A 24988-nucleotide genomic window follows, 5' to 3' on the forward strand; every position below is an offset into this window, starting at 1 on the left:
GTGATGATCAGAGGTTTTTTTTATTATTAGCTTAGGGATGGTCAGGCCGTATATTTTCTGATCAGAGGTTTGATAATTTTGAAACAATGCTCATTAACTTTCGTTGTTTATGAATTCTGTCTTTGGGGAGCACAAAAATAGTGACTTATCCTTTACACTATGTGGAATTTGTTCAATATGGATTTGATTCTATACGAAGATTTCCCAATTGATTACACAGTCTGTCATGTTCAACAGCTTTCCACAGAATCGATTTCATCTTGCAAGAGCTCGAGGAAAGGTGTCAACATTGCTTATCTACCGCTACATGTTGCACTTCAACCTGAAAAGAATCGAGAAATGATGAAAACATAACCTAATGAACTAGAAACCACTGTAATAAGATTGACTCAGTATTAATCCTCCTTAATTTTTTTAAATTTAATTTGATTTATCTTTTAAGTAAAAAAAACAAATTCTTCCTTTAGCGTTGATTTTCAGCACTGTATATTTACTGCCATTTTTTTCGTTGTAATGTCCTACACATAAAAAAGAATACAATCATCCTGTTGCCCTACCAAGAGCATGCGCCATTGATAGCAAAAATTTTTGTTCACGCTTGCATACTTAAAAAAAACGGAAGAGCGACAACCAAAATAACACGGTAGCTGGATGATTTTTTCCCCTACAAAAATGTGCTTGTTTCATGCCTGAAAGCGATAACGCTTGATAACCGTTATACTGGCGACCCGATGACGGGGGTGGATAAAAAAGAAAGGAAAAATGCCATGATAAACCCACGCGGCTTCTGTTTGTTGTGGTGGTTTAGTAAGGGGGGTGGATGGGGGAGGGGGGTTTGCTTTTTTTGTTATTACGTTCTATCCTGTGCGTGTGTATGCTTCTGCTCCTTTTTTTCTGCCCTAACGTGGGAACATTATTTTTCGCATGCGGTCTTGGTAGGACACGTGTAGCGTTCGTAAAAGAATTGGACAAAAATTGCACTCCTCTGCGCGTGTTCTTTCTTCTGTTCTGTGTCTGGCGTGTCCAGAGGGTGCCCTCGGGTGGAGGTTAAAGGGTAATTTCACTCATATTCGTCCGCATCGGGTATAGGTAAAGTGGAAAATCTACCCACCAGATTATAGCGTGGAAGTGAAAGTGAAATAAAAAAAATGGTCAAAGACTCACGCGCCAAAGCAGCAATATTTGGAAGATGAGATAAACACGTGAGAAAATGCAGAAAAAACACCTCGAATGATGTAAACGATAAGGAAAACAACATTCAAAAAGCACACGCAGCAAAAACGGCTATGGTACAGCAAGCATTGGAAAAACGCGAGAACAAATAAATGGAGAAATGAAAAGAAATCCTCAACAAGCGAAGGGCTCTGTATCAACCAGGGCTGGGGACGGGATGGAGCTCGAACGAAGACTAACATACACGTAAAAGATGATCGCCGATTGCCGTTTTTGGTCTTCCGTGTATGCAGGTTTCTCACAGGATCGCAGCATAAGGCAGAGGGATCCAAGAAGGCGCAGTCTCTTCTCTCTTTCGGTGTGTACCATCCGGTTGCTTTGGAAACCTCTTCCAGTGCTTTTGTGGGCTGGAGCATATTGCTTCTTTTCTTTCCCATCAGCATCCAAGTATGAAGCAATCGTGAGGTTGCTATATGAGATTGGGCCACCTCTCTTGGTGGGCTTCTTTTTTTTTCCTTTCCATCTACCAAACCAGCTCATTTTATCTCTCTTTCCTTTTCTCGCTCTCTCTCTCTTTCTTTCCAAGCTAATTTTTCTTTCTGTTTTCCCCTCGAGTCGTACTGGAAGGGAATGGGATGATTTTCCCTCCCAATCCTCGCCGAACCGTCGGTGCACGCTGATGCGCATCTTCATATCCCTTCCCAGTTCTCACTACCGAGCGACTGCCGAGCCATACAGGGGAATCTGTAATTTATTTTGAATATTTTGAAATGTACTTTCGATGAAGAAGCCATGCACATGGAGAGGCAGACCTGAGAGATCTGCTTCGGTGGTGTTTTTTTTCTTAGTTTTTTAATTCGCATCTTGTTCCCTCTCGGTCGGAAGATCAGAAAAAAACGGAAGAGTGCAATTGCATGCGGTTCACCACATGTGTAGCACGACACATGAGTTTGTGGCGGGAAAACGTTTCAAATAAAGGGCGCGCATTTTGTACGCGCTCCACACACAAATGTGCCGTCTTGGTGCACGTGGTGCATGTACGTGGGAAGATCGATTTTGCTCGGTTCGTTTCACTGTAGTTGTGGGCTTTGATGCCCGCGGTCGAAACGAACGTCACGAATGGAATAGTGTCGCATGCATCGGGAAGTGCAACACACACGGCGTGGTCTTCGTCTTACAATTCAATTCACTCGCCGCCCGCTCAAGGATACTCGCGCCAAACCAGCGCCTACTTTTGCCTGCAAAAGAGGGTGTTGTTCAGGAGGCACGGCCTCCTTTCTTACATCTCTGCGCTGACGTTTCTTTTCGGGCGGATCGGAGACATTTTACGCTTGTGTGAAAGCGAAGCATCTTTCAAACGAAATGTTCGTTCCTGTCGGGAAGCCCTTTTCCGGGCGAAGGGCCCTTTGTTGTTTCGATACGCCCGAAATAGGGCGTGTTTCAAAAGTGTATCATACGAACAGGATCGCAGCCACCGTGGAAGGTAGCATTTGGAAGGGCTTCTTTTTTGGGTTGGGTGCGCGCGTGTAAATCAATCCTCCCGTACCCGATCCTTTCCCAACCCTGCACAAACCGGTGCCCGGGATACGTTTCACAGCTTCAGAAACCCAAAAACGGTTTTCTGGTTTTGTTTGCGTTTTTCACTGTCGTTTTCAATGTTGTGTTGTGCTTCCCTGTATCCCATGCACGAGAAGGCTCCAGAGGTTTGCAATAATAGGATGTGGAAGAGGCTCAGAAAACAACCGGTTTTATCGGTGGTGGTTGTCCTTAAACGGTTTTTTTTCTGTATCGTGTATTTTTCTTTCTTTCTTTGTTTGGGCTTTTGCTTTGAGACTGCAACCAGTTGCATGTTGCATGCTGCAACCAAACACAAGAAAAATGCAAAAGTAAAGGAATCAAAAAGGGATGATTTTTTTTAATGTTTGCATAAAACATCTTACATTATTGTCTACTATTTACTCTCTCACCATCGATGAAAATATGAAGTTGTAACGTAGGTATATTTTTGTCAACTTATTACGACAATGCCTCACCCTTTAATGCCAAACAGTTTCGCCTCATACTTTCGCTCGCACCCTGGAAACACCCTCGAAAAAATCAACAAACGCCCCCCTTACAAACAAGCAGGTTGGGCAATACCTTTGCCCCGGTATGTTATGTCCGCAGTTCCGATTGCACGTCGAATATGGGGTGGAACTATGTATGCGCTACCGATACATGCGGTACGGATTGTCGATGGGTATGGAATGTCAGGATGCGCAGTGGAATGCTTTTGAATCGATGAGCCTTAACAACGCCAACGTAAGGTGAAAATTTTCTTTCTCCCAAGCTTGTTTGAGATCGCACTTTACGTTCGGCAGTTTGCAGTGTGTGTGTTTGTGCGATTGTTTGTCAATTAGTTCCGTAACGAAATCAGCCACTGCACACGATGTGTATCGGACGGGAGACAGTTTTACTGCGCGCAGGAGTTGAATGTAACGCATTCGACTGTGAATCAGTATTAATTTGTGGTGCTTTTGCGGTACAACCAAACGGGAACTAGTGGTTTAGAGAGAAATGTTTTAAATTAAGTAAAAGCGTGCGATATAACTGTACATTAAACATTCGTGAGTTCATACACAACAAGTGCAACAGTTAGCCAACATCGATCGAGATTCATTATTTAGCTAAAATAATTGTGAGAAAAATACTTCATACTTGATTTTGGTGCTGCTGAATAAAATGTAAATGTACTGTGCAATATGTCCGGTAAAGGTGACGATGAGTCAACAGGAAATAGTGACAAAGATTGGGAAATATTTGACGTACTGTGCGGCGAAGAGGTAATGCATGTTTTATTAGCGACAGATGCAAAAATGTTGCTTAGGAAGATGTTGTTTTTTTGTAATGTGTGATGAATGTGAACCAAAGGGAACAACGGACTGAGTTATTATAAATCTTTTAAAAACTGTAATGAATAAATGAAACAAATGTGACTTTAAGAAAGTTGTAATTAGTCTATTGTCTTGCAAGCAATTTAATGTTAATAACCCTGTATGTGTTTATAGGGGTTTTCGAGTTAAAGAATTAAAGTTAGAGCTATTTTTGGATGTTTTTCTAGTTGAAGTGGAATAGGTCGAGGAAGATGTGGAAAATAAAGTGTGTCATGTCCAGTGAGGATGAGAAAAAGTTGGGACTTTTCATTTTCGGCAGGATTACCTAACGAAAAAAGTGAAAAGGATACAATTTTCGCATACAATGGTAAAACACTTAAATTCTAGGAGCTAATGTCACGCAGCTTTTCCCTGAACAACTCATTAAAAAGCCCAAAAATTAATTAATTAGCGATTAGCTGAGCCAAAAGCACGAGAAAGGAGGAACGATCTTCCTCTACATGTAATTCACTTCTACTTGAAAGTAATCTAGAAATGGTTAACATTTTTACCAAGTCTTCCCAAAAACCCTGTCTTTCAACATTTGAGGTACGAAATCCAAACAACAAACAACTGATGGAGACAGTACGGTATATGCATGTTACCATGGAAATGGCAGCTTGTTAGGTTACTTTTCGCCACACCTGCAACACCAGCACGCGGTAATCGATCGCGGAATGGAATGCAAAAAAAGGGGTTGTTTGCGGGTCGAAAGCAGGAAACCACCCATTCCGACACACGATATCACATCGTTTCGGGAACACAACAAACCTTCCCTTAATGCTCCCGTGTGGCAAGCAGCGCGAGAACAATGCCTTTCGGGACGCAAGTAAAAATCCGATAATATGAATCAAACTTTACTCCCGGGGCTACCGCCGTTCCTTCATGGCTTCAAATTGGCGCAATCTAGAACGCGAGTTTCTGGAACCAAACACGGTGGCGGTGGTTTGACGGGTGGAAGGAAAAACACCTCCTCTCGCCCCGCATCCACGTTCTACCTCTTTATTGAGGATTCGTTTTTGTGGAAAATTGAGGATTCGTTTTTCTTCAACATCGGAACGTCGTGCGAATGGTACGTGCACTTTGGTCCGGAGTCCCATTTCATTGGGGACGTGCGAAGCAATTGCTGCACTAGTCAATTTTCCACGTTGGTTGGTGCAGTGTGGCTAACGGTTATCGGGCCGTCATCTTGTTACGGAAGTGTTCAAAAGTGCATCGGACTTTTGTGCAAACACCCCCTGTTGTTTGGGTAGTAAAAATTGTGTCACTAGAAAAAAAGAAGCCAGAGAACCCAAAAATTCTAACACAAGGTGTTCTTGATAAGAATGAGCAGTTTCCAGCTTGAATGTGTTTGTGTGGCGTGGCAAACGAAATGAATGCATCGGAAGGACGACCCGGAATAAAAGCGGAAGTCGATTCGAGTTCGAAAGCGAAAGTGACACTGGACGTGGAATGTGGTGCATGTGTTGTTACGGTTAAGAAATTGTGATAGAATCGTTTGTTTTGGTTTTTTTTTGGTGGCCAAGTTACAGTAAGTGAAAATTGAAACGTTTCTTTACTAGCGTGTGATCTTTTTAAGGACGCGGAAAGGAAAGTCGTTTTTCCGTGAAGTGTCTCTTAAAATGCGAGCTAAGTAAATTAGTTCTGATTGCGTGATGAAGCCGTACATCTTAATGGAATTGCTTGAAAAAGCATGTTTTATAGTTTCTGAAATAGATTTAGTATAATTGAATATAAAGGCCTCTCGATAAATCCATGAAAACGTCAACTAAAATGATTATTAAATCGAAAGCAATGATTCAGTTGAATACAGAACAGAATCAAGCATTAATAGGCAACCCCAAAAACAATCATTTCTCACTAACGAATTCTATTGCTCTGATCGACGTATTTATTGTCATTGAAGCGGGGGAGTTAGTAGAATTCGCCAGACAGACACAGGCCTCCAAAAAGTCGGTCATTTGCTAAGCAAAAAAAAAAGGAAACAACCATCCCTAAGCCGATAACAACGAAAACGACACGGCTGTGTTGAAGCGTCGGGTAGGACACGTAAGAAGAGGTGCCAAAAATGAGGTCAAACGTAGGAAAACGCGAGTGCTCCACAACCAACCACGAGCAAATGATAAACAAATAAAAATTCGTTACGTCCTGATTCTGCTAGCACGATGACTAGGACTCCTTTTTCTACGCAGCCCTTCCAATGTCAGCAGCAGGTTCACTTCCGGTAGTTGTTTAATGTGGAAGTGGAAACCGAACCATGCATTTGTGGTGGGTAAGGATCTCTGTATGCCGTCGGTTACGAGGTCTAGAACGAAGCGAAATGTGTTGTTCGTATGCTTATTAATGCTTGTGGCTTGAACTTGTCCGTAAAGAAATTGAGGTCGTATATGTTTTACTGATGCAACTTCTCTGTATCTCCCCTATTCCTTTGGTTGAATCATCCAGAACATGCCAAAACATCACACTTCACACTCTCCGGTGCATCACCATCATCACGTGAGTAGGGTGACTTATTGTGAGTGAGAAAAGAACTGTATCTAATGACGAATTCTTCCAATATTAGCCACCTCCATCTTGCAATGATCACTTGGCGCATTCGATCGATCTGGCCACGACGCTCCGGAGTGAGCTGGCCGCATCGACGTACAAGCGCGATCGGCTTATGGCCGAACTGTCGGACGTGAAGAGTTCGCTGTGTGCTAAGGAAGGTGAATGCGAATCGCTTCGTGCCCAAAGTGCCCGCCAAACGTCACTGATCGGTTCGCTGCAGCAACGACTTGCAGCGGCCGAACAGCGTGAGAAGACACTGCACAGCCGCAGTGAAACGGTTGTACACACGCTGCACCGTGACAAGGGACACCTGGAGGATAAGATAAAGGAGCTGAGCGGCAAGCTACACCGACTGCAGTGTGAGCTAACGAAGGAGGAAGGACTACGCGATCAGGCACGCTGTCAGTTGCAAGATTTGGTCCGTCGGTTGTGTTTGGTGCTTGGGGTGGACGTGTGCGATGGAGCACACCTGACGCCGGAATGTGTACTCGCGAAGACGGGCGAAACGGTGACGGAAGTACAGAGACTTCGGGCAAAGTTGGCCGGTACCTGTGAGAACCTTTCGTCGACGGAATCCGAACTGCTGAGCACGAAAGCTGCCGCATCGGCAGAGAAGACACGTCTACACAGCCAAATCGAGGCACTCCAGTCACTGTCCCAAGGGTTGGAAGGTCGTTGTCGGCAGGCGGAACGTGATCTACAGGTGACGCGCGATCGGTTGGCTGAATGTGAAGTAAATGGTGATAAGCTGAGAGGTAAAGCGTGAAAAGAAATAACTTCCCATCGCGTTGGAGTAGCTTATTGTCACATTTTGTACTTTCCACAGAGGAGTTGCGAGGATTTGAGTCACGTTGCTGTCGATTGCAAAACAGCTACGATCGATTGCAAACCGAGCGACTGCAGTTCCTGCGTACGATCGCCACGATCGTGGGAGTGAGTGAACCGTGCGAGAATAATTTGCGCGATAAAATCCGGGACCTGACCAACCACAACCAGGCGCTACACGACGTAAGGATGTGGTGAAGGAGGCGTGTGATTGGAGGTGTTTGCATTGGATTAACGTTGTTCCGTGTTGTACCGTTTGCAGCAAGTGTCGCAGCTACGTGACCAACATCATCAGGAGGCTGCTAAGCATCGTGAGCACCAGGAGTCCAGTGCCTGTCGGTTGAAGAGCGAGGAGCAACACCGGATGAATTTGGAGGAGAGACTGGAAAAAGCTTGCCATGAGCTGCAACATTTCCGTTCGGAGCACACGACGGTAAGCAAGATGACATTTCTGGATGCAAGATGTCTTGTTGAAACTATAATTGGTTTGCCGTTTCAGTTGAGTGAATATTTGTTGCGTCTAGCGAGGGCACTCTGTTGGAGTGAATGCACGGAACCACCGGCTCCTGGTAGTGACACGACGATCCTCAGCGAAACATTGCTCGAGCGTGCTGAACGTCTCGCAAATCATCATGAGAATCATGTTCATGGGACGTGTGATAAGGTAAGAGGTTGATCAACCTAAGACACCTTCAAGCGCTAGGGTCAATCACCATGCTGGCTCAACTATTGTTACAGAACTGTTGGGAGGCTATCAACCATCACCATCATCATCATCACACTTCGCATTCCCATTCGGCGACAAAGTTACGCCGAGAACGTTCCTGCACCGATCTACCCCTGAAGGAAGTATGTCTTACGGAGCGTTTGTTGTCCATTTTGTGTTCGCAATGCATCTCTCATTGTTCATCTCATTTGTAGAGCTCCACACTGTACCATATGCAACGGAAGGTGCGCGTACTGAAGGAACAGATTCAGCGACGCGATCTTCATCTCGAGCTGCTTAGGCGCAAGATCGCACTGCTGGAGGATAATGCCAGGGGGAAAGCCACACTACAAGTACGCACCCAGTTCAGCACACAGACATTCATTTGCAAAATCGAACGCAAGCACATGCTTTTATTTCTTAGATGGTTGGCACTTTCGTATGGGGAGAGATGTACAGTTCCTGTTTGTTGTTGTCTTTCATTTTTGCAGACCGAGCGTGATGAGGCAATGCATAAGGCGAGAAAGAACTCGAAGCAAGCCGAACGAACCACCCAGCAGCTGGCGGAAGTAAAGGCACAGCTGGCGGAAGTTAAGATGCAGCTGACGGAAGCTTCCGAGTATAAGATTACGGCGCTCGAGCGAGGTCGGAAGTGTGATGAACTGCAATCGCGGCTGTGCGATTTGGAGACGGAGCGGGAACGATTGGTAGGACACCTGGCGGCGTACAAATCGCGTGCCAGGTCAGCAGTAGAATCGTCACACGATCGGCGTGTACGAGATGAGCATGCGCTGTCGGTAGGTTGTTTGCTGCTGAAAATAATTTCCTTGCTGCTTGAGGTGAATTTGCCTTCTTTCCCTTTTTGCAGCATCTGCGAGAGGAGCTGTCTCGTGTGAAATCGCAGCTGGCCGACACGAACCATCGATTATCGCAGCTGCAGGTCTTCCGGACGTCGGTTGCCAAGCTGCTGCACGTGTCGGACTGTGCGGATTCGGACATACTGCAGAAATTGCAATCGGTGTGCAGCAGCCACGGTCATCATCATCAGCATCATCGGCACCATAGTGCATCGAATCTGTCGCGCCGGTATGATTCCTCATCGCCGACTGGGGATACGGCGCACATCTCACGCTATGACGACATGCTGGCGGGTGGCGGCAGTGGAGGTGTTGGCGTCGGGTCACAGTCCATCGGTTGCCGACCGCTCAGCTCCAGCCCGGTACACAACCGGCGATACATTGATTCCGGCTTCAACGATCACGATCATCATTTCGATGATGATTTCGATTTTCATAAGAAATATTAGCACACAGGGAAAAATCCCACCCTAGCCACCGGAACGTGTGTTCGACGACGAGACGATGTTGCGGTTTCACCACTGCCAGCAAAAAAAAGACGTTCGGAAAATGTGTTTGAATGTATGCAACAGGAAATAAAGCAAAGTTATATTGTTTGGCACACGTGTGCGTTTTTCATGGAAAAGGAAGAAGGGAACGACAGTGGCGGATTCAAGCGGACTAAGCGGCCGAGAAGGGGCCCCGTGCTCGCCATGGTCTATCAGAACTATTTTTTCAACACAAGCATTTCAAAGGTTCCCCGTAAAGGGCACCGCGTGTTCGCTAAGGGCCGCCACTGCATACATGCATGTGTGTGTGTAAGACGAGCATTTTTCAATTCACAGATAGGTAGCGCTGACGGCTCCTTTGAAATATTTCACGATTGATGTTTCGCTTGTTTCGTGGCGAATGAAATATTTCATTCCAATCGCCGTTTTTCCAACAACAATGAAAAATTTAAAATTCTTGAAGAAATTTGAATTTTTCGTGTCATGGCCGTTGGCGGGAACGCACTATGCGCGTGTGTGGACATTTTGTAGGTATCGAAATTGTCCTGGAACCCTTTTTTGAAGATATTATCATACTGGAACGAATGTAAAAACCCCTTCGAAGCGTAAATAGACGGTTCAAATTATTCTAAAGTAATGTAAACATATGCACTAATCATCCCTTTATCGTATTCACTACTACCTTCGAATGTGCTTACACATTTTCAAATACAAAGTCTTCTTCGTGTTGCAACATCCATCATTGCCAAAAATGCAACACGACCGCTACAAAAAAACTGCACTCCAAAAGGAACACACACGAGAATGCTTTCGTCAAAAACCTGTTCTGTTTGCTTTTTTCTCTCACCACCACCTTCCAAGCAGCCAGAAGAAAGAATGACACACGTGTTGGGATAGTTTTTCTCGTGTAAAGGAAGAACTCCAGCACAAAAAAAGCTCTTCATCACCACCAGCAAACACGGCGTTCCGGGCGATCAGTTTGAGGGAAAAATGATACGACCACCGATACGTTGCTACGGCCAGCCAGAAAGATAACCGAAACTCTTCCCTCGGGCCATGCAGTGCAGCAATCGCCCAATCGAGGGCAAAAAGCACAGCCTTTCCAAAACAACACAACGGGGAATGCATTTCTCGCCGTTGCAGGTGGCCCCGAACAAATCGGCGGTCATGTTCAGGGTGATTCAGGTTTCGCACGGTGCAGTGAGCGATGCACGCTATGAAGAAAACGCATGACGTGCTGGGCTCTGGAGGCCATTGTCCTCGAATCGAATTGGCATGGTCACGTGGTTGGTTCTGATATGTGCCGACACGAGATCTCAACAAATTTGACAACAAATGCTTTTTCAAACACTGCTACGGGGTTTTGAGATGTGATTTAATCTCGCAAACCCGCGTCGTGTCGTTCAACCGATAGCTCAAACCAAACATCGAACTAACGGAAGAAGCAGAAGAAGAGGAAAAAACAAAAGTTCCAAAATATGGCAAAAAACTTACTGCACCATCACCGCACAATGCAAAAGAAACGACATAAAAACTCACTTCAGCATATTAAACCCGATGAAGCGAACGGTTTCCTTCGATAGTCTGGATCGGTAATGGAAACGGTTTTTTTTTTTTGCTCGTCTTGATGCTGCCACTCCAACCGTGGAGTGGAGGGATGGTAAAGCCCGGTACCCGGACGAACCTGTCGATAGCAACATTTGTGCCATGTGCCTCGGCAAAACAATCGCCATACGATGACGCCTTTGCCACCCGCTTAACTTCGATCACAACAACAACATTCGCGTCGTAGCATTTTTCATAAGAAAGTTTTATCTCAGCCCTAAACGTGGTGGTTGGGGGTTCGGTTTTGTGGTACCACCCGCAGCAGCAGCAGCAACAGCACAACTTGCCTTCACGTGACTGCCCGGCACCAGAATGACAGTGTTGAGCAATTCAGCATCTTTTGTGGCTTTTAAAACTGATCGATTCGGAAGGGTGCGGATGATCGAAACGGGAAAACAGTTGTGGTTCATTTTTTTGACCTCAGTTTTCCTGTTTTTTTTTTTGAGAATACTCTCTGTTGTCGATATTGTTTTGCAACTAAAATGAAAAGAAAACAAACCGATATAAAATAGTTTTTATTTTAGCTGTCTTCGGGATTTTTTCTCTCTTCTTCAAAGTATTTTTACTACCAGCTGTACGAAAAACGGAACGACACACTGTACCAGGAGGGGTTGTGCATCGTTTCGTCTAGCCTGGTAACCGGTTCCATGACACTTTCATTCAAGGGGCATACACACGCTCTTCTATCATCAGGTTCAGCTCTCCCCATCTGTCGGAGGTGGTTTATTGACCGTAGTGTGTTCCAACTTGCGGGATAGGTTTCTTACTTTTTACATATGATTTCATACAGCAGCTTTTTGTTGTGTTGAATTTTTGCATTGTATGCATTTCTGATTCCGAACCGTTATATCGTTTAAAAAAAGTACAAAATAAAACGCGGAAAGATCACAATAATTACAAAATGGTACCTCGGATGCAATAAAGAAATTTGTTTTGTTCGTATGATGTCAGAATCCTGCAATAGAAGGAATTGCTTCTTCTTTTCTTGAAGGATTTTTCCTTTCTTCGAGGGGTTTTTCTTTAGTTTTCAAAAAATATAGTTTAATATTTTCTTCTTCCCTAAGTTTTCCCAATGTTTTCATTTTCCATTGGAATTCCATAAGTTTTTTATTGAGATTGTCCTCAGTGTTTAGCAATTTTGTTGTATTTTCTTGGAACATTTTGAAGTTTTTCCTGTTATTCCCGCTTTCCCTGTGTGTTTTCACCTGTATTCCCGTTTTTTGTGCGTATTCAAGCAAAGTTCTTTGAAAATCAAAAATAAAACTGCCTCGTACCCATTGAAAGAAACAGAGCAAACTTTATCAAAATCTAAATTAAATCATTCGGCTCCATAATATTACTCACCATCGTTTAAATTCTGCAGCAGATCACATTCCACACATTCCTGCAAAAGTTTCCTCTTGCAATGCGATAAAATCACATTCCATATGGCTCGTGTTACACGCTATCTGGCAGCAACAAAAAGAAAAAAAATGTTTGCCATTTGATTAATTCCAACTCTCGGCCATTTCCACAAACAAACTGCACAGTGCCACTTGAAGCGCAGCACTAGCTCACTGATTGAAACATAATACGATAGTGGCTTAGGCTGCAAAATCATTTCACACCCTTGCGCCACCCAAAATGCATAGAAGAAAAACACGCGTGACGGCTAATAACATCTAGTTGAATCAAGATCACAACCGCTAAATCCTTTCTCGCGTCATGTTGTGGTCCCAGCGGCAAGAAGCTGATGCAGGTAGAGGATCAATACACCGCCCGGCGAAAGAAATTGAAAGTGAATTTAATAAGAAAATAATAAAACCATGCCCACCGTCACCCAAGTGTGTTTCGCTTACGTAAGCACTTTCTCGCTCTCGATCGAAGCTGACGACGCATGTCCACCATGTTGGGTTCGCTTATCGCATCGCGTTTTTCCGAGTGGATAGAGAAACGAGTTCGGGTGGAAACGCGGTCAGAGCGGTGAAGGTAAAGGGATTGTCCTGGCTTGATCGTTCGATTGATTTTGCTCGATAGATAAGGATGCTTGCGAATTCGAACGCTGGTGAATGTAAATGAGCCACCACATACTACCACGAAACTCGGGTACGGTTTTTACACCTTGGCCCGGGCTATGATTTCGGTTTTGTTTTTTATTCGGTCGAGTTTGTTTGAAGCTGGCATTTGTTATTGTTTTTGATTAATTGAATGACAGTTCGTTCGAGTGCGTTCACTTTCTCCACTCTCGCGCATCGCTCGCATTTCGCGTCGTAGTAGCACACGCTTGATTTTTCGTACCCACACATACTCATGCGCAGCCTCCTTTTCCCAACCCGCGGGTACTGATGCTTGAAATGATTGACGTTCGGTGTTTAAGCTTTTTTTTATTTTATCATCATCACATTTCCAGTACAAGTGCCTAATAAATCTGAAGCGTACGATAATGAACGGGCCCATGCGAGGAACAACAATTGGAGTCGGAACCAAAACAACAATCCGGCTTAGAAGGAAAGAAATGAAGAAAGCAGCGTATGCTAATGATGCCTCATCTGCGAGCAAGCGCATGTGTTCGGGACGTTCGTGTACACAATGTTGTACACATTGCGCTCTACAAGTCTGGCGTCCGGATGCGTCAACTCGCCCGCGTTGCGCTGGATCTAGGATAATGAGGCTAACTAATGCTTATTGCGGTTTGCGTTTTGTTGCTCAGCTTAGAGCATTGCGCAATGGCAAGCTTTCGGGGGCCCACTATCGCGATTGACTCACGGCTAATGAGACGTGGAAGAGCCACTGAATTTTTTTCCTGTCTAAAGTTTTCGTCCGCGATGCCAATCGGAATAATGGCACAGAGAAGCCAGGTGACAGGTGCTGAATTCGTAACAAGAGCAGATCGCTGTTGTTGTTTGTGGACAAAAAAAAAGCCAGATAAGTATAGAGCTAGACATGAAGCACATAAACTTCGTAACGCGTAATGTCACATGTGATTGATAATCTGGAATTGTGGCGTGTGTCGGGTTGTGGTTGTGTGCTTTTGTATGGTTTCGGTTGCTGCTTCCATGGCCACGGTGGATGTTGTAATAGTTTCGTGGAAGCAAAAGAAAGGATGTGGGAAGAGATGCTTTTCGGATGGATTGAATTCGAATTTCGATTCCTATTTTGTGTGGCAAAAGATGCTTCTGTCTATTTGCTGGTAACACAATACGCAATGTACTGAATAAAATCTTTCAATATCCTTTTAAGAGACCATATACAGATATTAAGAATGGTTGGTAAAAAACTCAAATAAATTCACCGACAAAGAACGAAGGACTCCAACGGTTTTTGTCGAAACAAATCACCACAAATTCAACCTTTTTCACAGCGTCTTATACTCTTAACTGTGAAACTCTCTAGTGTTTTCATCAAAAGTATTAAAAAAAACTTCAAAGATTGGAGCTGTGTATCTTCATACCCTCAGTGACTTGAGTTACTCTGAAAAGCTGGATTTCAATGAGTGAAATTCTTCGGTCTCCTCGAGATTTGAACCTAGGTCGAGGTCCTATGGAATACTGATGTCAACAGTTAGTCGGCTCAGAAGAACTTCATATTGAAGGATATGTATGTAAAAAGCCGAATTGTCATAATGCGTAATAAATGTCACAAATCTTAATATTACAAAATGTAATTCAAATGTAATCATACAAACCTTGTCGAAAAATGTCCCATAAATGAAGCATGCTAATAAGAAAAGGGAAAACATCTGCAGAAACACATTCCTCTTTTGTCATTCGTGTGATTCTTCCGGGAAGAGGATGTGAAAATAAGATCGTAACAGAAGTGTCTACAAAAAAGAACATCTATAAAGAAGCATGAAACTTTACTTTTCTACGCACTGAATGCAGGAAGAAGCCATTTTTTCCACCGATTTTATCAACACCACGCATAAGAAATATTCCTCATCAAACAGCGACAACCTCAAGCCGAGAATGTTGAACGTTTCGAAATTTATCACCAGAGCCGACAATAGTCCTCGACAATGACGTTGCCTTCCTTTCCTGGGTTGAGTGGCTGTTTGGCCGAAAGACACTACGGTGGAACAGTAAAACAACCAGCACCAAAAGGGCAAAGAAGAGCATCAAAAATTACAGACACTTAATTCTCTCCCATGCCTTTCTGCGACCGGTTACAGGTTGCTGCGGAATATGTTCGGTGAAAGATTGGACTCCATCGTTGTACACCGTCCACTTTTTCTTGCCTTGCCAACGGTTGCAAAACACTGGGAACAGCCAGTTGCAGCACCTTTCGCACATGCAATCCTCCCTTCAACAAAGGGACTCCCGGAAGAAAAGGAATCGTTTTGGGATTGCTAGGGCGTCCGGCAAGCTGTAGCAGGACCCAACAGGATGGAAATGCGAGTGTTACATTGACCGTTCCGATGATGGTGCAGCAAAATTTCTCCTCATTTTTTATACTTTCTGGGCTTTTTCACTGCTGTAAAATGGGAGGACGGGGAATTTGCGGCAGACAGCCAAAAGGACCGGAGAGTGTGGTCTTTTGTTAACAATTATCAACCATCAAACTGTAACCGGATCGTTGGGGCCGGTGCCTACGCAGCCAACGACGCACGTCGAGTGTCGTCGTCTGGGACTGCCAAATGAGCTGTGGATGAAGAAAGGGATTGCATGTGCGCTATCTATAGTGCTGCTATCAAAGTGGTTCACAGTTCAACACCGCGGATTTGGTGGAAAAATGGTTGTGGGTAAATTAAAAATTTAAATTACTTTCCCATGTTTCAGGACAACGCGAGTTCGGATCCGAATTTGCAGATGAAGTTCAAGGAACGTTTACTTCAAGTGAATTGATTTTGCTACAAAAAGTTCAACGGTCCAAAAAATCATTACATAATTAAAATATTTATGAAGTTTATTTAATTATTAGGTTATTTAATGAAGATTTTTATGAGAAACTAGCTTACCCGGCAAACCTAGTTTTGCCCTTAAACATGCGTTTTGTAATTAAAGCAAACATTTTGAGCGTTCAATCTTGATTCGTGTGGTATTATTAGACTGGCGATTACAGAATATCGTTGATCAATTGAAAATTCTTAGATTATTGCCATTCTTAATCCAAATGATAGTCCCAATTAAAGCAATTTTTCTTCTTTTGTGGCTCTTCTTCTTCTTTTCTGCTATTTCAGGAGGCATTTCTGGCTTTCCTTGACAAATGGGATTTAATACCAGGTCCTTCCGTGTAAGGCGCCGATTCCACATATACCATTGAGCCTCAAATCACTACACATCATTTTTTAATTATTCACACACTCGTTTTTACTTATTTATGCTTTACTCACTTTATGCTTTAATGAATTAAATTGCACAAATAAATCGTCATGTGTACCTACTTTGATTGATTTATTCGTTAGAACTTTTTTATTTCAGTAGTGTTCAACATTATTCGTGTTGAAAAAATGGCTATGCCTACTTGATAACTCCCGTATGAAAATCAGAAAAGAACTCATAATATTGGCCAGAGGCCACCTAGCCAAACGAACTATAGCGCTAAACCTATTCTCATACCTAACGAACGTTCAGCGAAAATTTCATACAAATCGGTTCAGCCGTTTAAGAGGAGTTTGCACACTAACACCGCGACACGAGAATTTTATATATATAGCAGATAATGTAATGAAATGGAAATGGTTATATTTTTATACAAAAGACTCAATAATTCAACGTAATTATAGTTTTCATCACGATCTTGCTGATGATAATAAGGATATAATTGTTTCCATAAATACTATTAAAAAAAAAAACAAAATGAGACAACATAGTTTAAGACACTCGTACGAAGAAGAAGATACTCAAGAGATAAAAATAATATTGATCATTACTTTTATTATTATATTTAATTTAACATCATGGTAAATATCGGTTACCATACTGACCGAGTTAGTCATACGGCCTGGCCGTCCTAAGTGAAATAAAAAAAATATATATTGACCGAGTTGTAACAAAAACAAAACCCTTCTGCATAAATTATTATGAACTTCATTTACTAACTTTACCAAAGTATACCAGCTGTGCAAACATGTCGCTCTTCTGCTACATGAACATGATTTCTACTGTTCTGCACTTCACTTCGTAGTTGCTTTTCTAAAATTGAAATGCAAAAACCACTCTCCCACACCCGTTTTCTGGCCTTCTGGTCGACCGACTGGCGGTAGTCCAGTGCAATATGGTGGATAAAAATGTTTATAGATTTTTGCATTATTTTTCCACCTCGTTGCAACGCGAGGTTTCATTAGGTTTGACGTTTGCAAAGAAACAGAAAATGGTTGGTTACATTGTGAATTTAAAATATTCAACGGACTCGGCGCGTCAAAGGGCTAAGGACTAGCTCTTACGGCCACAGCTGCAAACACAAACCCTTCCCCTCGGTGTTGACTTCAATTAGAAATTGATTCAAAATGCAGAACCTGACTGCCACGAAACAGAAGATTGCATCGGATTTCTGCCGCTATTTGCATGCATATTCAATATCTGCATCAGCGCTGTGTAACAACGCTGTCAATATTTGTCCACAGTCTACATTTCTGCCAGCTACGATGTTCTTTTATTATTTTCTTCTCACTGTGTTACAAACATCCCAGTCCCCAGTATCGGGCAGAGAAAAGAAAGAAATCACACTTCTCCTTTTTTTGATTCCACTCACAACAACAACTGGTGAAAGGATCAGATGAAACAATGAGGAATGCATTCTCTTGCTAGCTGTCGCAAAGGAAATAAGTTGATCCTTTCACCATCGCCATCCATCCACGAGGAGACGAAGTGGCGCAAAAGGTCCTTAAAAATGAACAAGCATAATCCCTTCCCGAAGACGGGGTTTGCCTTAATGATCGGTTTCACTGAGGATAACCGCAAGTATTGGTCACGTCAAGCAGCGTAATCTCAACATCCTCCCCCCGGTGGGACGGGTACCATCGATCGGAAAGCTGTAGGGAAAATGGAAAATAATATCACCCATCGCCTTGAAGGACATACATGCTTCGTTGGCTGAAGAGTTCCGGATTCGCTATTTTGCTGTTTACCCGGGGAAATGTTTCGCTTAGCGTACGAATACGGATTGCATTCCTGGTTGCTAGTTCGGTTTTGCAATCACGGAGAATGTTTCATAACCTGCATCGAGCAAACAGAAGGATTGTGCGGAATTTGCATTTTTCATTATCGATAGCATCGCTTCCGTAAAGATTCGCATGAGAAAATGTAGAACACCCAAACCCATGTGTGTAGACTAGGATAAAGCAATCCGGTAAGAAGACGTTTTGGTTTGTTGTTAGACGACTTTCTTACAGAACCCATCATGTGAACGTATCTCCAAATTCAAGATGCACTTGACATGGGAATACATGGGAATGCATGTGCAACACACGTGACGTGTTGTGAGAGAAACGGTAAGCTATCCTTGCCCGGTTAGTTTGATTGTGTTTGCCTTTTTCCTCATACGTTGCACGAAACATCAGGATGTGTTGCTTCTTTTTATGATCCGATTAGACGAGCAGAGTTTCGGGGAGGTTCGTAATACAAAACAAAGAATTCGTCTACATTCGCTCGCTGATCCAGGAAATCTTGGCGTAATTGGAACTGGCAGCATAACAGCAATTTGGGAACATTTTCCAATTATTTTGCTGGAATGGTGGAAAGAATGGTTTGTACCGAGAGAAAAAAAACGCACAATAAAACCGATGGATGCATCTTGGAACGGAAATGAAAACGTTTGGTAAAGAATGGAAAGATGTGGGGCAAAGAGTTTGATGAGATTTTTATTTTCTCGCTGTATAAAAAAGTAAAAACAGTTTTATCAACTGAATATCTTCCATCGTCCAAAAACGATGTGCTTTCTCTTCCCTTTAACTGTTTAACTTAGCTGCATTTACTATTTATCTGTTGCGTTCTCACATGGCGAACCTACTTTAATGGTCCGCTGGGACTTGCTGGAGCGATAAATTGTTTTAAAATGTTAACAAAGGGATGGAAAATAGACTTCCCTTTCGAATAAGGTAAGGTGCAGAAAAGAGATGCAATTGTTAATTGTTTAATTAAGGCCGGAAAATTCGGTCAATGCAAAAGTAAATTTTTAATTGAAATGGTAGTGTTTCAAACGATCTTCGTTTAAAAATTAATAAAGGTACATTGTTCAAGAATTGCTAAGCCTAACGTCGATAAGAAAATGCTACCAACAACTAGAGCAATATTACGCCTTCCTTCATGCTGCAAACCCATTCAGCTTGATGCAATCGATAATACCGGTTCTTCCCGTGCTGCAAGGTAAATTATACGAGACAGAAATTAATCACTTTAAGCGTGACTGTCTCGGGGATCGCCAGACGATCTAGCCAGTTCTTCACCCAGTTGGATGCTGTAATGCAATTTCGTACAACGTGACGCTGAACCGCTGTAGTGGTTGGATGCCTGGTGATGGATTACCCTAATGGTTTGATACGATAATTTAACAACCTGTTTGTGATCCATCAGCTGAAGCGGTAGATTAAATTGACAGCTTACAGGGATATAATCTCGATATTGAAATAATGCAGAAAGAAAATTGTGACTTTGCCCGGGCAGCTCATCTTTAAAGTGGAAATGTTATTAAATTAAGTAAGATGCTGTTCAAAGATAGATCAAACGTACAGAGAGTACATTGCATGTGCAAAACATTGTTGCCTGTTGTGTGATAGATAGATTTATCATTCTTTGGCATTTTAGTTTGATGTATTGGTGTTGTAGATAAGAAAGACACAGTTTCTTCTATCATTATCTCTATCAAACTCAATCTACAAATAATTCTTTAGAGCTATAAAACATTTCTCTTATAAAGATTCGCTTTGTTCTGCTCTTCATTAATATGGCATTTAACCTATTAGCTTACATACATATTGATTATTTACGTTTTATTGTCGCACACACTTTCTTAAGCACAGTTCACGCATAAATATTAAACAATTTTAATCATTCTTCAGGAAAATCCCCACTTCCTTCTGATACGCTTATTGATAGCAGCAGCATCCAACCTCAACAACGGTGGTGGTAAGTAAGCACTTTTTGCACCAATTTCCATAGGATATAAAATTCGATTAGCATAATGTTATAATAATCATAAACCATGAATATTAATGTGGTGCGTTTTTGGCACGGTTTGGACGTGGAAGAACCGTTCCCGAAGCTGTTTAGGCGCTGCGCGGATAATCTCCGTTCGAGCTGTTGAACTTCGGAGGAAGATTTTGATTTAGTAACAACAGTTTGACTACTTTTTGGCCGAAGGGAAACTAGACCGGGAAGTCCGAAACATTCCTCCCTGTGTGCTAATATCATCCATGGATGATTCTGTACGTATGCAATTGCAACGATGTCGATGTTTTGCTGAAGGGCGGACTGTACGAAATCAACATGTTAGCTGATAGCTGATAAGGATTGCTTGCGTATTTATGCAAATGGCAGTGAGCTGCTTTCCGACTGGATGGTTTAATTAAAGCTAAACATTCTCGTTACTATCGGTGGTTCAATGCCTAGCGGCAGTAGCGGCACGTGGTTTTGACATCCTTTTCGGTTGGAAGATGTTGACTTGCGAGAGAATATCACGTGAATACTGAATTCATCGAAGCATCTACAAACCAATGAATCTGTGGTTTTAAAAACACTTGCTTTTGATTGTTTAAATGTGATTCTGTTTAAGTTACCTCATGCCATTTAATGTCCAACTCACATAAATCAAACATTTAACAATACATAATCGTACAAACCGCTCCAAAGAACCTCCATGAGCTACTTCCCCTGAGCTAGGCGCCACTGATCGTTTTTCAATCGACAAAAGTGATCTGCAAATGCCATCACAGTTAACACACGGTCGCGAGATGAAAACTGATTTCAATTGCCGACCGACTCCGGACTGGCCAGTCGTCAAATTAAAGCAAACGGCAATTTGTGCGTTTGACCCCGGTTGCGATACGAGTGATATGATGGAATTAATAAAAACTGAAGACCTTCATTATTCCAGACCCCCGTTGTCGGAGACCACTCGGTGCTCTTGAACCGCCCTCGTTTGGGGAACACTTCCCGCTGCGCTGTCTGTCTTTCGCACGGCAATATTACAAGTACCGACAGACCGCGTGTTATTAAATGTTACTGAAAATGATGATGGGTAAGTTGCACTGAGGAGGGAACCAGACGTGATCCATGGTTCGTTATCGTTCGCTTCACGACAGAACTCATTGTCAATCTGTTTGCATCTCATGACGATCCACGCGACAAGCGATGCAGCAAACGGAGCATTCCCCGGTTACAGTGTCTAATCCAGCGGTTTTGCTGATTATTATGAGCTGACAAGGGGATCCTCAGTACAAACGGCAAGTCTTTTCCTTCCCATCTCATTCCTCAATTTAAGTTGAAAATCGTCACCGAGAAGGACGAACCGGTTGCGGAGAAGATCTATGGTTCTTATCCCAACGCATCTTGAAAGTTAATTTCGTGCAGCACCGCACACACGATATCGAGGGGTTTTTGTTTTGGTACTTCCCTTTGGCCAAAGGAGGGAATGTTCGGAGGACAAGAAATGGAAGAAACAGCTTCCCGTACAACATCATGACGTGCCACTTGGGGAGGTAATTTTGAGGCTGTGTTGCGGGTTTATTTGCCGCCCCTTCGTTCCCGTTGAATGTGGGGGGGTTTTGTTGGTTAGTAATTTTAGGATGTATCAGCGAGCATATCGTTCGCCTGACGGTATGTGAAGCAAATTAATGCGCAGCCATGAACCTTGTTAATAGCAGGTTGCGGGTTTTAACGGAATTTGTGCTGCGTGTGGAATTGTCCTTAGGATGCTCATTAAAAATTGCCAGTTTTCTGCATACGGGGGGTAATTATTTCAGTGTTTTTAAAAAGAAGGATTCTTTTTTTCACACGAAAATTGAAATTCCATAGCTTTCCATTGTTGTGATGTGCAGCTGAGTGAAATTATTAAATAAAAAAAACGTGGCATAGCAATGCGTTTAAGAATTTATAACACAAACGCATCTGATGTTGGAAAACAAATTCTGTTGCAAAATAAATATTAGTTATTTATGCAAAACAAAAAGCCATTGACGAAACATATTTTTTACGAAAACATTAACTGATTTCAATTAAATAAAAAATTAGAATAAATGAGAAACATATTTTAAAGGTATGTTTTAATTAGAATAGTATTTTTAAATTGTTGATTTTAGGTAATTTGGTTTAATTTTTTAACGTACCTTTTTGTTTACTTTACTTCGCACAAAGACTAAGCGCAGGAGAGACCGTAAAGTTTCACTGCGGGGAGTAAAATGCAATCAGAGAAATGGAAGAGAACCGCTGCTTTTATGCACTCTCTTTTTCTCTGTTTATTAGAGCGCGGGAAGCAAATACAATTTTATTTTTTTTTTTACATATTTTTTATAATGAAAAATGTTGCCAAAAATTAAATACTATTCATTTCACTTAAATATTATAAGTATTAAATAATTTAAAAAAATTTCCTTCAAGTAACGTTTTATAAACATACGGCTCAACATATGCTCATTTTATGTACAGCCTAGTAAGCTCTCGCTCACGGTTTATGTTCCAAACTCACTCACGCTCACTGTTATTTTTCGCTCTCACTCATTATCTTTCGCTCTCGCTCGCTTTATGCGCTCCCCAGCAAACAACAACATTGCAGCTTCCAGACGCTCCAAAACATGCACCGGAAAAGAAGCATCCCCATCACTCTTGGTGCGGACGCCCAGTACTTCGGACGCGTTACCTTTTGCTGGCTTGTGTGTACGAGTTCGTGCTTGGCTTTAGCATTTCTTCGACACTTCGTTTGAGTGTTCGGTTTTCGTTGTTGTGCAAAAACAACTTTTTGAAATAGTTCATCATTACCATCAAACCCAAGAGTAATTTGTGAGAAGTTTAAAGATCGACGAAGATAGAAGTGTGTGTGTGTACGAAAACGTGACTCGAGTGGGGGAAATAATTTAATCGTATAAGTAGTGATCTTATCGGCATAAAAAGCCTATTTTTGTGAGTGATTGAATAAAATATTTTCCGGTGGTTTTATTCGTGCCAAAGCTTTTATAAAGTGTAAACAACCCGTTAGTGGTAACGATTAAATGAAAAAAGAAGCTGATAAAAAGTGTTCGAATACAAAACATCCACATCAAGGCTTCATTTTAATCGAGTGTTTTTGTGACGGCCTCAAATAAAAAAACAACGCAAGAAGGCAACATTATTTGGTGTCCCGTGCCGCGTTTTGTGATGTGAAGATCGAATATAAAACAAAACCCCCAAAAAACGGCTACCGGCACGTATCCAAGCTTCCCGGTACGAAAGATTTTCCGCAGTTAGGTGGCCGTTGGCTTTTTTTTTGCTGTGACACGTGAAATATTATTGATTTCTTTTGTGCGAGTACGCAACCCATAAAAAAGAAAGATTCCATCACAGTTTGAAATGAATAAATAGCGTAAATAAATTGGCCTACCGACGCTCCCAGTAGTACCATAAATTTGACCCGCCCAAGCCATTTCCGACACTGGGTAAGAGATAAGAGAATACGGTCCCCCCGGTTAAGGACCTTCAGCGGTTGAACGGTGAGGGAAAGAATTTTCCGAAAGCGTGTGGCTATGTGTGAATAAAATTGATTCCGTTCAAAAGATATTGTGTGCATTGTGAGGAGCTTTTTTTAAGTGGTGAAAATATTGCACTTTTTGACGTAATCTCCGTGAGGCTGATGGGTGCATGTAAACAATAGAGTCCTGGTTGGAAGTTGAAACAACGAATTAAAAGAAAGGGAAAATCCTTTAAAAGGTAAATATGCTCGAATAAATTGAATACAATTTCCCATTTGATTGAAAACTTGTTGGAAAACTTAGCATGATTGCATTCGGCGACGTCAAAGTGGACATAACACTGGATGTAGTTAGATTTCAAAGTTCCTGCTTTATGTCCAATGTTTCTAATCCAAAATTTATTGCTCGTAAATGTTGGCAAAACTCCTCAATACTCCTAATACTCGTATCGCGCCACATTATAGCACCGAAATGGGAAGCTACCTACCGCACCTAGAACTATCATTAACTCAAACATATTGGACGTTTGAGTGATTTACAACGATACTATGGTTCTTTTGCGCGCAAAACTTCCCAACCTTTGCGTTAGAAAGAATCGTGTAGAAAGATCTGAGAATGAAGGAGGAACCTTCCCGCCCGCGTATCGTATTGTGTAGCGCTAGAACCTGGGCTCGGTCCGTAAGGCTTTGGGTCGTAAAATCTGTGGTAAAAGTTTTAAGGTTTGCGGTTGTCGAGTCTCGTCGGATGCTTCTGGCGGATCTGGTGTCGCTTTGCGTGCGCCAGCATTGCAGGAGGATTAAAACGGTACATTGCGCGCCTGACGCCATTAAGAAGTATGGGGCGACATATTGGAGAGGTTAAATCATCTATCTTCGCGGAAACATCGTGCACGAGCTGCTTCTCAGGACGTGTGTAGTGTTGTTGGTGGCTGCTGGAAGAGCGGTTGTAAAACTTTATTTGCTTTCGAAATGGCGTCAGTGAAAAACATTCATCCGCGTGCACGTGCGCTCTACGGTTTTGAAGGGAAGCGCGAGAGAGAGAACAAGAAGTGAAGGCCGGTTGACGGCGGTTAATTTATTTATTGACCGATTCCTGATCCGGTCGCGACTCCGCTCGTCGTAATTGAGTTTCAATCTCAGCTTTTTACATCACTCAAACGACCGAACTTATGGATGACTCAGTGCCTGATGGTGCTTTACGTGTGCTCGTAAAAGGGCCAACACACGAGCTGGTAGCAGCAACAAGCAAGGAGAAGGCAAAAAAGGGTGTTGCTATTTACTGCGTTTTTTTGGGCCATT

At 42.6% G+C, this 24988-nt stretch overlaps 3 protein-coding genes across 6 annotated transcripts in view; 2 read left to right on the plus strand and 1 right to left on the minus strand.

Annotated features, from left to right (window-relative positions):
- The window catches only part of LOC125761547 (WD repeat-containing protein 81), a 91395-nt gene that overhangs the window by 36157 nt on the left and 30250 nt on the right, over positions 1 to 24988 (minus strand). The window lies entirely within an intron of this gene.
- LOC125761548 (coiled-coil domain-containing protein 170) lies at positions 3140 to 9624 on the plus strand. 3 transcript variants are annotated; one of them, XM_049422764.1, is made up of 10 exons: positions 3140 to 3995; positions 6531 to 6581; positions 6649 to 7390; positions 7462 to 7643; positions 7723 to 7893; positions 7960 to 8124; positions 8199 to 8309; positions 8382 to 8519; positions 8658 to 8963; positions 9035 to 9624. In XM_049422764.1, the coding sequence occupies exons 1-10, from the start codon at positions 3915 to 3917 to the stop codon at positions 9470 to 9472; spliced, it is 2385 nt and encodes a 794-aa protein (XP_049278721.1). In that variant the 5' UTR covers positions 3140 to 3914; the 3' UTR covers positions 9473 to 9624. The 3 variants fall into 3 exon arrangements, with proteins under 3 accessions (XP_049278721.1, XP_049278723.1, XP_049278722.1); XM_049422765.1 differs by lacking the exon at positions 3140 to 3995 and adding an exon at positions 5089 to 5616; XM_049422766.1 differs by lacking the exons at positions 8199 to 8309; positions 8382 to 8519.
- The window catches only part of LOC125761563 (uncharacterized), a 51169-nt gene continuing 48906 nt past the window's right edge, over positions 22726 to 24988 (plus strand). Inside the window, exon 1 of one of the 2 annotated variants that reach the window (XM_049422790.1) lies at positions 22726 to 23928. The gene's annotated coding sequence lies outside the window, so the exon portion shown is untranslated. The remainder of the gene's footprint in view (positions 23929 to 24988) is intronic. The other variant, XM_049422789.1, reaches the window with a different exon arrangement.

This window comes from Anopheles funestus, chromosome 2RL, assembly GCF_943734845.2.
Source record: "Anopheles funestus chromosome 2RL, idAnoFuneDA-416_04, whole genome shotgun sequence".
NCBI classification, from domain to species: domain Eukaryota; kingdom Metazoa; phylum Arthropoda; class Insecta; order Diptera; family Culicidae; genus Anopheles; species Anopheles funestus.

Excerpts from the sequence above, each read along its gene's own strand:
- LOC125761548 (XM_049422764.1), top strand. The coding sequence starts at position 3,915 with ATGTCCGGTAAAGGTGACGATGAGTCAACAGGAAATAGTGACAAAGAT. Across the intron at positions 3,996-6,530 it reads ACGTACTGTGCGGCGAAGAG|AACATGCCAAAACATCACAC; the intron begins GTAATGCATGTT and ends TGAATCATCCAG. Across the intron at positions 8,520-8,657 it reads GGGGGAAAGCCACACTACAA|ACCGAGCGTGATGAGGCAAT; the intron begins GTACGCACCCAG and ends TCATTTTTGCAG.